The sequence below is a fragment of the Rhea pennata genome, chromosome 1, assembly GCF_028389875.1.
Source record: "Rhea pennata isolate bPtePen1 chromosome 1, bPtePen1.pri, whole genome shotgun sequence".
In the NCBI taxonomy this organism is placed as follows: domain Eukaryota; kingdom Metazoa; phylum Chordata; class Aves; order Rheiformes; family Rheidae; genus Rhea; species Rhea pennata.
In genome coordinates, this window is record NC_084663.1 from 60651095 (window position 1) to 60668357 (window position 17263).

General features: G+C 38.4%; 1 protein-coding gene across 1 annotated transcript in view; it reads left to right on the top strand.

Annotated features, from left to right (window-relative positions):
* Nucleotides 1-5377, top strand: part of SLC41A2 (solute carrier family 41 member 2) — a 57477-nt gene extending 52100 nt beyond the window's left edge. The window contains exon 11 of the mRNA XM_062569525.1: nucleotides 4232-5377. Within this exon, the coding sequence (XP_062425509.1) occupies nucleotides 4232-4417 (186 nt within the window). The 3' untranslated portion in view covers nucleotides 4418-5377. The remainder of the gene's footprint in view (nucleotides 1-4231) is intronic.
* Nucleotides 5378-17263: the final 11886 nt, after the last annotated feature.

Below are 17263 nucleotides of genomic sequence, written 5' to 3' on the forward strand. Positions count from 1 at the left end.
AGATTAAGGCAGAATTAAAAAACATTTGAAAACAGGATATCACGGTTTATTTGCATCTATGTTCCCAGTCTAAAGTCATAGAATGAAACTATTTCATAATACAAATTCACATGAAAACAATTTTAGAAAAAAACAGTAGTACTATCCATCCAAGGCACACTAAATAAACCACTAAAAGGTCTTGGCTGTACATACTACTTATTACCAATTTTGGTAATGCTTGATTATCAGTGTGAAAAAGTATGTACAAACTATATAATCTAAACATGCTCTTTCTAGCTTGGTACTGGAATTCACTAATCACAGAAACAATATATAAACTAATATAAACATGAAAGATTCAAACCTCATTAACAGGGTATTCATTTGAATGTTACACTTTTTATCACTGGGAGTTGGACATGTATTCACTGATGAAATATGGTAATCCTAGATGAAAGAAACAATAAAAATATTATAGAATGCTGCAACATATCAACCTATATTGTTTAGGCTATATTAAGAATGTTTGGAAGGATGTTTTTTATTTTAAATTAGTTTCATTCTTTTGCCATTTCTGAAGTCATGAGTAATTAGTTACATGAGAGTGTGCAGACAGCTTTTAGAGGTCTTTGCTACATGCAGAAGACCAAAAATAACTTTTCTATAGCTCAGCTTCTTAATTTTATCTAATGACTTGCAAAGAATGAATGCAATTTTTGTGCCTCATAGTAAAGGAACTGTTTTGTCTTGTGTAATGTTCCCATGTTTCTAGTTTTGCAATCATAGATTTCAACTTCAAATGAGACACATTTTATTTAAGCATTTGTCTTCAGTTTCAATCTGATATTAACGTGAACCAGAAATTTCAATATCTAGAATTACTCTTTCTTTATCTCGCTCCTTTATTGTGCAATGTGATATGTATATTTATACTCCTTATTTTCAGATTCCTCTTCATTAGAGTCTGATAAAGGCTCACTGGGGTCTGATAAAAGCTACTCGCTCTTCCACTGTTTTTCACTTTATCTCTTTCTTTTTGCTATATTCATTGTGTAGTTTTTCTATTATGTATTCTGCAAACTTTTTTTGGCAGTGTGACTAATACATCTTTCTACACACACTACATTTATATATAGAAAATATCAGGCATTATTGGGATACTTATTTCATACCCAGTTAGTCTAAAGCTGATTATGTCTGTAGCTTCATTTTCCTCAATTTTAGTACTAATTTATTCCTGAAAGAATGAAGAGAGTATGTCAGTATTTCCTTAAAAGTACTAGAATGTCTGGAATTTCGTCTGTATTTTTGAAATACTTGCTCTATTTTTTCTTTCTTGATCAGTGGCTATAGAGTATTTTCCTTTTCTTAGTCAATCCTTTTCTGTATATAGCTATTTAGTTATTTTTTACCTTCCAAAAAGCTCCTGTTTCATATTTCTACTACTACTACTTTTTTTTTTTTTTTGCAAAAGACACTTCCTTGATTTCTTCCTCTGTATTTTAAATAATTGTAAAATACTAGCTCACATCTTGAGCAACAGTTCTTCATATATTTTCATGCTTTTCTTAACATGTTTATACAGCATTTCATGTTAACCAGGTCAGTTTTTACTGTCTCACTAAGTTTTTCTGTAATGTTGATCCCTTAAAATTCTTTTTCCTCAAGAACAGCTGGTTTTCAGTTTGAAGCATGCTTGTGCTTTGTTCTTCATAGAATAAATGCAGAGTAGAAATATGCTGTATTTGCACTACTATGCCATCTGCATGATTTTGTTTATATAAGTATAGGCTACTAATAAACCCTAGCAATTGTAAGGCAGTATAGCACAAAACTACTGTTGTGACAAGTATCGTAATGCCTCCTATAAAATTTCCTTCCTGTGCCTTAGAAGCCTTCCATTTTTATCAGTCTTTGCTCTCCTTTACCCTTCTCCATGAGTACATCTGTCTGATTTTTTAATTTTGTTTTAATTTTACATTTGTCAGATCTTACCACTTTAAATTTAAGGACTGTTTCTTTCAAAAAGCCAGCAAACTCATGGTAGGAGTTTTTGTATTGTTGTCTAAAATAACAATTGACAGTTGTAATCTCTCTGTCTTAATATTGATAAGAAGCAAAATCTCATTAAAGATTTAAGTCACACTGATAGACTTCTACTTTGTCAACATCAGCTGTTGTGGCCAAATAAGTAACTAAACATTTTCAAAGACTGATCTTTGTAATTCTTAAATGTTAAGTCAGTATGACAGCAGCATTATTCCTTCCCCAAAATAAAGGCTGGTGAATTGGAATTTCATAAGTTACGATTTAATCACTATGGCCCTGCTGGCATCGTATATTGTTAAAGCCTTCAATTAATATAATATACTATAATTCTTTTTTTCCCTATTACTTACAGAAACCTGGTTTGTTATAATTTGCATTGTGTGTTATATGCATGTAAGTTAATATGTCAGCATTAATTATTTTGAAAAGTTCACAAAACTAAACTTCCAAACTACCTATTTTTCACTATAGTCTAAGTCAGTTATTTTAGAATGGCAAATACATAGACAAATTAAAAGTTTTCCTGTCATGAATTTTTAAAAGTAAAGGTGTATACTGTCATTTAAACTGCACAATGTATGTTATGTTTTGTTATGTTTATTAGTTGCCTTATATAAATAGATTATAAATTATTTTTGATTATTCTTAGAATTAGTGGTCTCATTCTCTAATAGAATGTGCATAACTATTGTTGATTTGGGGGCTGTGAGTTTTCTGTGTACATCCAGTAAGTGATGCTGATGTACAGTATCTTTTATAAACAGACCTCTTTTTGTCTGTGTTAGAAGAAAGAGCCAACTCAAAGAACCTGATAGTCTTCCAAAGAAAACATCTGTTTTAAATATATTTGTTTGGATTCCAGTCAGCACACCTAGAACTTGCATAATTAGCTTAGACTACAGAGTTCCCTTTTCAGAAGATATGTTTATATAAATAAGCTGTGCATTTTTCATTAACCAAATACTCTCCTTTTTTTGGTAATTAGAAATCCATGTTTGTATTTGAAAATATGCTTTTATAAAGCAATGATTAAATGAGAATTTTTTCGCCACATTTTTATATAACATTCATTATATGGTATTTTGTATTGTGGAGAAATGTCAATCACATCACATCAGTGTTTCAGTAAGTGAGTAGACACATCTATAAGGATGTTGTTGATACTAATTATTGGTAATTAATTAAATAAAACATATATTTTGTACCTTACCACTTCTGTTACTGCATACTCTTCTAAATTTACATAATAGACTTTTTAAAAATGAATATGGTAATAACTGTCTTAAGCTCACCCTTCCTGAAAATCTGATTAACTAAAAAAATGCATACAATATTTTGTATGCAGCTCCTTCAAAGAGAAAAGAAGAAACACAAGCTCAGTTAGTAGTGTTTTTATCCACTCATCTCATGCGATGCCACACCACATGATTCCACTGAACCAGAACCTCTTATTACACAGCTGTGGAACATTAAAAGAATTCTTTTCATAAACTAGGTTGATGATTTACACATACCTTTGGTTTTAAGATCAAACTTCTCAGATGTTCAGACATTTGCAGTTGGGAATGAAATCTTTTACTTTGGGACATACTCAGCCTGGAGTGACACTTTCATAATGTATACTGCAGGTGTACCTTATTACAGTAGAGCTGAAGTTGGTATTTCAGGCATAAAAGTAGCTTCTAAGCCATTTGTAGTGGCTAATACTATCTTGATGAAACTGTTCTTAATCTGACCCCATGTTCTTTATATCATGTCTGATTACAGCTCAGATCTAGACCTGTGATAATAAGCTAAGTCTATTTTGAGTGCTTTCATCTGGGGTAACATCAGTCAGTTCTGAGTAATCTTGAAACCTCATTTATGCTCTAACTTATATTGTCTGGTGTGAGGAATACAGTCGTGTGTTTTTGTGGGATTTGAGTTTTTCTTGCCATTGTCAGATTTTTTTCAGGCATAAGACTGAAAGAACATTGTCAATCATTTAATTTGTTCATTCTGTTTGAGAGAAGTTGGCTAAGTGTCCCTGTTTCTGGTTGTGGGGAGTTTTAATCAGAAATTAATTCAGATTAATTATTTATATTTTTCAAAAGCTATTGTGTACAATAGTGCTAAGTACTATAGAATTAATAATGTTGACTTTCTTTCAGTATAACTTAAGTGACAATAATACAGATTTTGTTTGTTTGATGTCCTGTAGGTGTTTACTCTGTTATGGATTGCTGACTGGATGGTGCACCACTTCTGGAAAAAAGGAAAAGATCCTGACAGTTTTTCTATCCCTTATCTTACCGCATTGGGAGATCTGCTCGGAACTGCCTTGCTAGCCATGGGTTTTCATTTTCTGTGGCTCATAGGTGACAGAGATGGGGATGTTGGAGACTAATCATTCCAGTGATGCAACTGATGACTTTTTCCAGAATATTGAGAACACCGAGCGTTCCACTTGAAGGTCCTCAAAATAATTGTCCTATTTGGTATGAGTAGATAAAACAGCCTTAAATGTTTTTGGTTTGATTTGTTCTTTTTTTTAAAAAAAAACAAAAAAGATAGATGTAGGAGGAGATTTGAGACCTTTACAATGAAAATAAGGAGGATTGCTGCTGGTTGAAAACATCTGAGTAGATGCAATGAAAGGTAGATCAATCTTTTTCCAAGTTTAACATTTTTACAAAATCTAGTCTTTTAAAAGAACAATTCATTATGTGTAGCATGAACCAGAAAAATCTCTAATTGATCATTCAGTGGTGATGAGGAGGAGTGTGCCAATCAGTAGCTTGCCTTGTTTTTTTTCTCACCCAAAATAAGTGGGTATATATTTTCATCTTACCACAGAAGTGGCTGGTAGACCTCACATGAGTTCAGTTTTACAGATATTCCCTGACTAGTTGATTATATGTTCCTATCTTGCAGTTTTAGTGCTATAGCTCTTTGACTGTTGCAGACTTTATATCAATAATAACTATTACAGTGACTTGAACCCTGATTGTCTAAACATTTTGTCATATGCTTTATTTTAAATATACTAATATGACCATCAGCATTTATAAAGCTAGACATTTGAAAAGTGTCTGCAGGATTGAGCCCTTTCGCTTCTTACTAAAAAGAGCAACTTAATTATTTTGCTGTTCTAATTTATTAGAACTGATGCATAGTAAAGACTTAGAATATGACACTGATCTGATCAAAAGTAATGGGTGAATAATTAAAATTCCCTGTGTTGAAAAGCTTATTTTCATTTAGCAACTGGAAAGGTGTTGAACTAATCAATATTAATGGTGTTATGATGGCACTGACATTTGATAGAATATGCCAGTATTTTGAGTTTAGTAAAATATTTAGAGGTGTTGATTTAAATGTAAGTATTTATCCCTACTTAAAATTTGGAGTATAAAAGTATATGTTGACTGCTTAGGCACTTAAAAAAATTACATAAACTTTTTTAAAATTGCAGAATTATCTATGTTGTCTGTTTCTTAGCATAAATCTCCATTGTTGCTAACAGGATTTCTGCTTTAAAACTCTAGTGTTGTCCATAGGGAAAAGTACTGCTTCAGAATGATTTCTCATATTTGTATACCTCACTTTTTCATATAATAAGGGGACTCAGGCTGGCACTCTGAAAAAAATATACTAATTGCTCTATCTTAAGGCTAGTGAGGGTTCCTTACAGCTTGTGATTTTAAAGACCATAGAATATACACTAAATACATAATTATATAAACAATTCAGATTTTAAATATTGTGACAAAAAAATTTAAATTTTGAGATTTAGATTAGACAACTAAATGCATATATCAGCATATGTTGTAATCCTGTAAACATTATCATGTGAGTTTTGTATATAAATTGTCCCTTTTAATTTAATAAGCCTACTCAGAGGAATTAAGTTAATCATGTGCATAAGTGTTAGTGGGACTTCTGTAGGTATTGGTCACTTTAAACTCTATGAAAATTGAAAAAGTTTGCAATTCTGCAAATTAAACCAGCTATTTCAGTGCCTACACACAGATTCAGATGCCTGACTTATAGCACCTCATTTAAACATTTTTATTTAAGCTTTTTCTTACAGTTACGATAACATAGTTGGTGGATGAATCATATGTATTATGTCTTCTATTATATGAGAGAAAGATGAACTCTTTCTAAATTTAGGTTCCCTGACTTTTGTTAGTTTGTATTAATGTTATTTAAAATAGTTTCTTGTATGCAACATTACAGGAAATACTTCTATTAAACTGTGTAAAATGGACTAGAGGTAACTCAGTTTTTGATTTTTAATTTTTTTTAACAAGGCTTATTTATCTTGAGTATAGATTTAGATGCACAGTTTTTAATTCTGATAGACTTGTCATCTAAATGAACTAAACTGCCATTTTAAGTGCTTTTCTCATTGGAGTTACTGGTTTTTTAAGTCTTTTTTTTTTTATGAATGGCAAGATTGTTAAAAATTAAAATTTCTTGAGATACTTGACTGATCTGTGCTTATGTGGTGCATGACTGCATTATAGTATTTAGTCATGACAGTATTCTTAGTGTGTTAAATATTTTAGCAGTAAACAAATATTGGTACAGCCTGCTGACAAATGGGTGAGTGATTAGGTTGCAGAATTGAAGGGGTGTCAAATGGGACAAATTCAGTGAAATTCGAAAAGGGGACATACATTGACAGACTGGGAAAATCTGACTGTGGAAGTAGAATAAATGGTGAAACTAGTGTAATGGAAAAACTTCAAGAGGAGGAGAGTTGGTGCAAGATTGAGAGAGCAAAATCTGTGTAATCTGAAGGAAAGGATGGAAACCTTCACAGAACCTTCCCGATGAGAGGCAGGAATATAATAGCAAACAGAAGGCAGTTATTTGGAGGGGCTGGAGGGAAAGACAAGGCCAAATTTTTTTTTTCAAGAAGGGAAATAAAATGAAACTGGTGATGGAAGGAGTTACTTGTGATGGAAGTTAGGGAGACTTGCTTGGTGTGACAGAGAGAAATACTTTGGGGTAGAGGTGGAAGCAGAGTACTTCAGGGAGTGGTGGAAGTGAGAAGAAAACATGCTGTCAGTAAGGTATGGTTAAGGGAAAGTTTGAATGGGGACAAAAGTGTGCCATGGATAAAATGGGGAAAGCCTGGACATCTGGAAGAGAAGGAATAGATTATCTGTTGTGTGGGAAAGATTTAGGTTCCTATGTTTGAAGGGGCATTTAAAACACTACTACTGACATCTGCTACATAATATTATGAAGGGAAGAAGCTCTTATCTGCCAAGCTTCCAGGGCAGTATTATTCCCTTGCATGAGGGTAATATGGAGGAAGGCACAAAATGGTTCTTGGATGCCAGAGAATCTATAGTTACTCAAAAACTGAGCACTCTTTAGACCAATTTTAACTCTAGGCAGGTCAACCTCTCTACAGTCTCTACCAATAAGATTTTTAAGCATATCCCAGTAATAGCAAACTACTCTGCTGTATGTGTGTGTATGAAATGATACCCAAAAAACCTATTCAGGACAGGATAACATGTCCCTTTTTTTATACTACTCAAAGCATACAATTGAAAAGGACATGCTGCTGCATAAAGCAGTCATATTTTATAATCTTGCTGATAAAAATGATCACTCTTCAAATTAGCAAAGTGTTTTACTCCCCTTCACCTGCTAGAAGATTCTTTCCTAACTTCCTTTATAATTTCCAACCTAATTAAGTCTATAATCAATTCACATCTATTTGCTTGCTAGTATCTAGCATAAATAATTCCTTCCTTCCTGGTATTTTCTTTATGACTTTTGTTCCTATCACTGCATTCACCGTTGTTTTTCTCATTCAGTCTCTTAACCTGCAATACATCATACAGCTCCTCCTGCGATGTCTTTTACCATTTCCATTCCTTGACCACTTAAAGCAGCCAGAAGCTCCAGCTGCTATGGCTTTATGCATTACTATCTGTTACCTGAAGCCAAGTAACTGTCAGGGTGCTCTTATTTTGTATTAAAAGATGCTAATTCAGCAGATGAAGGGTGACGTCTTGTATCAGACAAAATGGGTTGTGCCTGGGATCTTACTTAGGCAGCAGCCCAGGCAGTGAGATCTGCAAGCCACAGCTCTGAGTTGCACAAAAGTGGCAGCGGTGAGCATGGCAGGAGGAGTGTTTTAGCTGACTATGGAATGGTGGCATGCCCTGAGGATCACACTCACCAGACAACGTGTAACCTTGGGATGCACGTTGCAATGTGTTTTTTCCTGGGAAATGTTTTTTTTTTTTTTTTTTAATTGACAGCAGTTCTTTCCAAAATCAGCTGCAGAACATACAGAATATGTCATAGCATACAAGTAATGCCATTACCAGATGTGTTTAAAAAAAAAAAAAAAAAAATCCAACCTCTCATTTCTGTTGTCTAAACCAGAAGGCATTTCTTTCCTAGAATTGACTTTATTCGAAGTTTTTAGTTTCTCAAATAAAATGCAATATGTTACTCTGCCACACAGTTTTCTCAAATGCCTCGATCAAAGCAAATAAAAATAATAATAAAAAAAAACGATAGAACCTTTTGTCTGTATTGCCTTGTGAGTCTTTAGTTAGTTGTTTTGTTGTTATTGTTGTTCTGGTCGTTTCGTAGAGGCTTCCCAAGAGCAGTGTTTCATACCCACCAATCAAAGTAGCAGCATGTGTTTCTTTTTCCTGACTGAAAAAAAAGCATAAACTGGAGAAAAGAAGGCTAAAGCTGTATTTTCTTGACCATTCTTACCATCTATTCTTTCCCCCCCCCCCTCACTCTATTTCAAGAATAGAATAAAATAGAAGTAGGGGCAGGTTATCTGAAGTGAGTATCATTCAGAATTTTGGAGGAGTTTTAACCACCTCAATTATTCTGTGAGCTTGCATGAAAGGCAACAATTTTGTATGTTAGACTACAACTAAATGCAGCTTTAAAATTTGGAATCAGAAGCATTTTATACTACGGGTGTTTTATTTTTCTTTGTAATGCTTTAAAATGATTATTGCAGTCTACTCAGTTGCTGAATTACTCCAGCTTATTTTATAGTCATTATATAGCCAGGACAGTTTCATAGCTTTATTATGCTACTTGCTATAAGGGAGAGTGTTTCTTCTAACTTAGATCAATATTTGGATTTTTATTTGGTGACTATACCTCTTGCCTTAATACTGCAATGTTTAAATTTATGATACTCTCTTCCATACCAGTGTTTAATATACTGATTCCATTGGGTGTTTTGGTATGTTGAAGAGAATATGGTAAGCTGTACATTAATTACACCTCTTTTTATCAAAATGACAACCATCGTCTTTTTATTGTGTTTATTGCTTAATTTCAGTTCTGAGCTTTGTGCAAGTTCTCTTAAGACCCAGAATAACTCAAAATACACAAATCTGGATGCACTAGTATAAGGACCATAAGAACTCTGTGAAATGGAGTGTTTGAAATGCGTTGTTATTATTATGGCAAAATTGCTATTGCAAAGGTAGTCTCTTTGGAGATGCAGAAAATAGTAGTGGAGCCTGCTAATTGAAGTCTAACTTGCTTAAAAAAGAGGAAGGTATTGCTCAAAAACAGTACAGAAGTTTTATTGGAGATAGCATAAAGTCTCTGGAAGGTGTTTTATTTTTTTGGGGGGGGGGCTAGGTTGTTCTGTGCTACAATACGTTGTTTAAATTGATCTCAAATCCATTCCTAGGGAAGCTACTCTGTTGTTCAGTTATCTTTTTGATTATCATTTTCCCGTACCTACTCAAAAGATATAAATGAGCTTTATACAGGTGAAAGGAAAGAACTAACAAAGAGGTTTGTTTGGCCATTAAAGCCTCATGCTGATATTCATAAAAGAAAAGCTTTGTATTAAATTCAGCGACAATTTTATCACATTGTGCATGCTTTGCATAGGCACTTTAGGGACTCTGGTATTAAGAGGACACGAATAATTCACAATTAAAGTGGAGATGCTTGGTAAATATGCAAGATTGTCATATTCTGTGAGGGTACCAGGGAGCAGTAATGCATCCTTCAGCCATTCGGCTTTGTTAGGATTGGAGAACAAAAAGGGTTCTAAAATGGGAGTAAAGCTGCAAACTCCCCATGCTGGGTGGCCTTCAGTTGCTCTGCAATTAAAAATTTCACTTTATTTCACATCCTGCTAGCGGTTTATTTAATATGCAGGCCACAGTTTATCATATGCAGTATTTATGCTCTCGTTTCTTGGTTCAAACAAATACTTGAAATTTGCTTCTTCCTTTACTCAGCTTGCCCATTAACTTTATTTAACATTCTTCTGCTCACTCTTTTGGGAGTTTATTTCCTCTGCAAGAGTTGATAAAAGCCTTGAGAGGTCAAGGAATTGCTTTCCTTGAATAATTTTAAATCTGCTTTTTGCAAGTGAAATGCAGTTCTGAATGAATTATTTGGCAGACATAACTGGCTTCTTAATGTTGCCTTAAGATTTGCTATCTTTAGTTCTCAGATTTGCATTATAGGCTTTACTGTGAACAGAATCTAAAAAGGAATTTGACTGTTTACTTGGTTTTTCTCTGTCTTCTTTTGTTTTTGATTAATGATGTTGTTGCCACGTCCTAGCAAAAATAGAGCAGCATTTGAATAAACTTGACATTGTAAACTATTTTTTCAAAAATCAGGAGCTTTTGCTCCTGATTGCATACAACAGCAGTAGTTGTATGCAATCAGTTTATACTTGGGAAGCAGTTATCCATTAGGCTGCTTTCCTGTGAATCCTCTAACTATGGTTAGCATTAGATCATCCAAAGCCATTTTTCCCTGTTTCTCTTTCAAGCAGGTATTCCTAGGGTTAGTTTTATCCTGTGCTGACCCAACCAATTCTTACTTCTGTTACAGCATCCAAGATTCTCGCATGAAAGTAGAATGCTTTGTCTTGATTGTTTTGAAGACTGAACCAGTTTTACTCATTACACATGAAAATGTAGACTTCAGAAGACGTGTTTAATTGCAGTTCTAGAGAAATGAATGGTAGCCTTCACCTAAAACAGAAGAGTGTCTCTGGGATTTGGAGCATTTCCAAACCAGAAGTTAGCTTTTTAAGCATGACCACATAAAATAACTGAAATTAGTAGACAACTTGGAGGAGTAAGGTAGGTCTGTTTATCTAATGTGTGGAGATTGGGCTTATTACTCTTTCCCTGTTTCCCATTTGATTTCTGGCTTGCTTAGATTCTTAACCCTTGAGATTTCCACTGCTGCCTCTTCAAAGCCAAATCCATTAAGGCCACTAGGTACGATTGTAGTATGAGGTTATAACATGCCTGTGGAAACTGTACCCCGTCCACCTGCCTACCTCCTCTGGTGGAGTAGAAGACACTAAGGCCTCCAAAAATAAACTCACAGCGTGTCCTTGGTGCAATATGAAAGATCTAAAATGCTGCAAATTGGGATACTAAAAGACACCCCCGTTCCTAGGTTTCATTTCTAGTGTTATTATAAAGTGTTATTATGTAAGTGTTATTATAAAGGAAGTTATGAAAGACTAACATCCCAGAGAGCAGGAAACACTGCTCTGGTCGCTGTTGTGTCTGATGTGCGCTCTGTGCATGAGACTGTACAAGCTGCAACCGTTAGCCTCTTAGAGCTAAATCCTGTGCTTTGAGCAAAACCTGAACATACAGTCTTCACCTTGTAAAGATCATGGCACTAGATAAGATTGATGCCATGAAGAAATATGAAGTACTGGCTGCGTGGATGGATTTCTTCACCTCAGACAGCTCCATAGCTGGAAGAGCCATCACAGAGATACTCGCTGTGTTGCTGATACATTGTAAGACTTTGCTAGAACTGGGGAAGAAAAGCTGTCCAGGTAACAGTTCTTCCAACCCGTCTGAAGGTATTACTGAGCTACCTCCACCCTGCCCCGTGGACCTGCCGTCCATCCCATGCAAAGCGTCTCAACCATCTGCTTAGTTTCTCCTTTGCCTTGTTGACTTCCTATGTGATGGGAATGTGCTGCTTCCTTTGCAGTCCAGCTTGTTACGTCTTATGGAGGAAGGTGTGGAAATGTCCATCAGTACACAGAAAGTTGCAGCTGCTTGACAGTAAACCTGCATTTTAAGCGCTTTCCAAGCTTCAGGCAATTATGTTACATGACCGTTTAATAGGTACAGCCTCTGCACTTGGAGTGCACGTGAATGCGTGGGTATACCTCTGGAATAGTACGTACAGCTTTCTGACCGGTGGTGAGAGAGAGAAACTTGACCAGTTTTAGCATTCAGTAAAGGAAATTAATGAAGTCCTACTGCTGTGAGAACCTTCTCACACCGTGTATTCATTAGGCAAAATTAATGACTGTTCACCTTTCTGGTTGTTAACTCTTGTTCATCTCTAACAATATTACACCCAGTTTTGTGGCAAATTATGGAACTGAAGTGTTCAGAACAAACTCATTTTTAATTACTTGATGTTTTCAGAGCCACAACTTCAGGCTTGAGCCTAAAAATACCAGGCGGCGCGTCGGCTCTGCATCGCAGTTGCTCGAAGTCGGCTGGTAAAGCTGAGCTCTGCCGAGCGACAAAGCCGTCGGCCCAGCGGGAGCTTCTGCGAGTCAAGACCGAGCGCAAAGTGTCTCGCACCTGAAAGCCGGTCGTTATTTTTGAAGCGTCGGCCTAAGCGCTGTCCAGCTCACGCAAACTGCCACCAGCACCTGGACGCAGTGCGAGCCGAGGACGTAACCGGGCCTGGACGGCGGGACGGAGCTTGTGCGCGAAGCGCCGGCTGCGTCTCCACGTGACTGGGGAGCCGTTCAGCGCTTCTCATCGGCTCCCAGGACCCAGGCGAAGATTTGCCGGGGAATCCAAAACACAGATTTTTCTTTTCTTCTTCTTCTTCTTCTTCTTCTTCTTCTTTTTTTTTTTTTTTTTTTTTTTTTTTTGCAAAAAATTTAATTAATTTTTTGAAATTTCCCTAAGAAAGGGAGGTTGGAAAGCTTCTGCTGTATAAATGGCCCATACTGCACATAAAACCTTATTGCATATACAGCAGTAACATTTTTATGAGAAAATAGAAAAGCGCATTGTGTACTTCATGCACAACAGCTGAATTGTTATGTGTTTCCATATTACCGAAGGCAAACTTCTTACTAAATCACATATAGCTACAGTTCCAAGCAGGCAAATGTTTTGTTTTTCTGGAATAGGTGTCTCAACATTTCTTTGCAAGCCTCCGCAAACAGCATTTGTCTCTCCATAGCTGCACTGCTTTTTCTGATTTGACATTTTTTCCCCACATCTATCTTTTTTCATATTTTAAAAAAAGATGGTAAAAAGTTGCATTGATTGATTGCATTAATGGAGTGATCATTTTTATTAAAAAAAAACAAATTTAATTTTAGATATAAAATTACACCTGTTTTAGCTAGAAAAGTAGTTCTTTGCTAGCAAAGGCCTAGGCAGTGCTTAGACCCTTTCTTTGCAGAAGTTTTTACTGGAAATTAGCAACTGTTGCAAGCTGCTGCTTTTGGTTGACTGCAAATATTTATTGACAGCATGGAGACCTCTCACTGCCTAAAAAAGCCATAAAAATCCCATGGTATAAATCTATTTTTTAATACTGAGTAAACTGAAACCTAATGGATTAACTCCTATTATTCAACTACATATTACCCTGACAGCTTTATATATTTGTCAAAAAAATAGAAAGGAGGACATAAACTTTTGGATTGATTTTTTGCTAGTGAAGGCACGTTGTGCATTGCTGTTTGTTTATTTTTTGAGTAAAAATGTCTGACCAGAATGAAAATTAAAAAAAAAAAAAAAAAAAAAAAAAAACATAATGATGTCACATGAAGTGCTAAGTATTGTTTTTCCAAACTATTGGGGGTATTTATTGAAAATTTGTGGGATATATATACTACTAAATAGGTAAAGAAATACTACCTCGGGTCTGCATTTAGTCAAAAAGCGAGGGCAGGGGAAGCTGATTTCCGTGTTAAAGTCGGTAAAATTTTTAAAACATCAGGAAAAGATGTTTTTAACAGCAGGGGCGTTGCTGCTGTGTGTCGCCTCTCGCAATCTGGCAGCCGGGGCACTCTCGCCCCTGGACACTGCACGCAGCCTACGGCACCTGCTTTTTGGCCTCCCCCCCACCAAGTCAAGGGGGATGATGAGATGCTGCAGAGGGGCCAGTGTAAAGCTACTGAGCTGTTTGGGCCCTGAAGCGCATGACCTACGCGGGGAAGTTGAGGGCTCTGGTCTGGTGGCAGGGTGGCTCCCTGGCAGGTTCGCAGCAGCCTACAGCTACGTGACGGCAACTCGCGCAGAAAGCGGCTCCACCGTCTTCCCCAGGGAGTGATAGGTTAGGGACACACGTTAAAGAGTGGGAGTTTCAGCCGGGCCGTTAGGAAAATTTGTCTTCGTTAAAAGAGTGGTACGGCACTGGGACTGGTCATGCAAGAGGCTGTGAGCCCTCCATCGTTGGATAAACTGAGGTAGCCAAGCGCATGCCCTACCTGGCCTCGTCTTGGTGCCCTTGAGCAGCAGGCTCAGGGCCTAGGCGTCCTCCAGAGGTCCCTTCCAGCAGCACATCTGTGATGCAGAGCAGCTCTTTCCAAAGGAGGCTGGGGGCAGCAATGGCGCGGGCAGATTCATGGACCGGTTCAGCCCCGTGCGGGAAGGAAAAGCTGGTGGTAGGTCTTGCCTGAAGGTTACCCGTCACAAAGAGGTTATATCAATGTTGGCCTTAAAGCTATTTGGTACTACAGGAGTCTCTTGGCAAACTAAACTGGCCCTAAAAATGAGACGCTAAAGGACTGGAGCAGCACCCGCGCAGCGCAGGGTGTGCTGGAAAGGTTTAGGTGAAAGCCGTTGAGGGCCAATGATGTCTATTCAGACAGGAACATGTCTACACATGACCTGAAGTGCATTAGATCGCTGGGTTTTAGCTTCATCTCGCTGGCTCACAAATGCCCCTGTTTGAGGCAGGATTGCGCTTCCACTGACAGCCCTCACCCTCACCGGCCGTAAACCCAGACCAGCCCCAGACAGGCAATGCCTCATTTAAATTTTCTGCTGATCGAATCAGGCGCCTAAGCAGGAGCCAGGTGACTAGATGCCTTAGTGAGGCTGTGTTCAAGAGCAGAGCAGAGCTGAGCTGTTCCCCCAGGCAGGTTTTTTTGTTTAATCTTTTCCATGCTGTTGGTTTGCCTTGATTTGATGCAAAAGCCATGGGTGTTTTCAAACTGTGAGGCGCCTGTCCCCCCTCCCAGCTCTCCCCCCTCCCTTGCTGTGCTCTCTAGGTGGTCTGAGAAGGCACCGCGAGGTACCTCTCTCCAGAGCAGAGGCATTCGCTATGGTCAAGAGGCTGAACTTCAGATAGATAGGTACAACGGTGCCCTTGTGGAGTTAGAGAGATGCCCATCCTGAAAATGAGTTTTTATCTTCATGGAGCAAGTCTTTGGGTTTTGGCTCACTTGGGAGAGAGCAGTGGCAGAAGGACGCCATCTCCTCCTTTTCTGCTCCACACGTCAGGGGCAGGAAATGGAGACAGAAGGGAGCACGAGTGCTCCCCTGACACGATCTTAGCTTTCCAGCTCCATGCTAGCCCATGATTTTGAGTCTTTTGCTTGTACTACCACAAAAGCCCTGGTGAGAAAGCAAAGGTTGCAGACAAAATCCCACCCTCCACCCTGAGAGCATAAGCCAGAAATAAAGCACACACAGAGAACTTTCTTTCTTCAATTTAATTGAAGTTACTTAGAAAAATAATCAGGCTTGAATGGCTTTTTAAGGAAAGAGTCATGAGCAGTTCATACTTATGTTGGCAATGTATAATTTAGCTTTTTTTTTTCTTTATTAACAGTATATTTAGGTATGAGGAGATACTCTTCTACAACAAGCCTTCTACTGCATACAAATAAGTAAAAAAAAAAAAAAAAATCCAACCCCACATTGATGTTAAATTATTCGTACACATTTTATTGTGCATGCATGTAAGAAAATAACACTCTCTGTAACAAGAGTAATAGTAAGGACAGTCCCTTTTTGTACCTGAAAAGCGCAGCAGACTACAGGGAAACCTGAAAACCTCTGGGGTCAACTGACTTCTAAAAGCACTTCTGCTTGTGGCATGTTTCACGCGTCTTAGGCAGTTTGCAATTTTGGGGGTGAAAATGGGCGTGTTTCATAGAGGGGCTGAAGCATGGAAAAAACTCAGATTCAATGTGCCAGCCTGTCCCCATCCACACAGGAATCACCCCCCGGGTTCAGATGGGCCAAATCCCACCTGGGCTCCCTGGGAGCCAGGCTGACGGAGCCACCGCGGTGGGTGTCTGCCTGCGTGGGGAGAGGCGAGCGCCACTGGGCTCAGCCCAGGGGCTTTACTGTAGGGCAGATGGGGAAGCACCTGCGGCGCAGATCTGGGTCTCACCGTCTTAAGGTTCAACAGCCTTGGGGGGCTGGAAGCAGCAGTGACAACTGCGACGGTCCCTAGCTGATCCTCTCTACTGTCACCACTACTTGACCATAACCAACACATGTTGGTCTAAAAGAGCGGCTCCCCGCGTGGCTCTGGCTGTTCATACAATTTTGACTTCCCTTTTCCCGGGATTAGCTGTGCCCATAGCAAGAATGAATCTGCCCAGGACAGACACGGGCAGGAGCCAGAGCTCAGCAGCTGCCCGACCCAAATTCCTCCAGCCTGGAAACGCAGTGACAAGCCGGGATAAAAGCATCCTGCTTCCCTGGCCTACCTCCTCCTGGTAAATGTGGTGGTTGCCAGCTCCCCAAGCTAAGACCCGGCACGTCTGCCCAAGGGCCTCAGGCAAAGCACCTCGTTGCCTGAATAAAAAGGTTATTCCTTGGCATCAGGTTAGACCTGATTAGGGCGCTGCGCTCAGCATGCAGGACACTCTCGCCGGCCACACGTCTGCTGCGCGCTTCCAACAAGAAGGCGCAGCACCCCGTGGGCTGGCCCGACGGCCTTGGAAAGCGGGTGATTTGCGAGCGCCCACTTTGGGCTGCGTAAAAGCCCCTGCCGAGGCCAGAGAAGGGTAACCGAACCCCAACGCTGCTCTTAAAAATCCCGGCTCAGCCAGCTCTTCTGCACGCGCTCTGCACCTACCGCTTTTCTATCAGTCACAACTGTGAAATGGTTTTTGCATCTCCAAAGCAGTCAAACTAAAGAGAGTATTTAAGGACAGATAACCAGGTGGTGATGTCAGAGATGGGCAAAAAGCACAGAAAGAAGGGGGAAAGCACAACCCATGTTT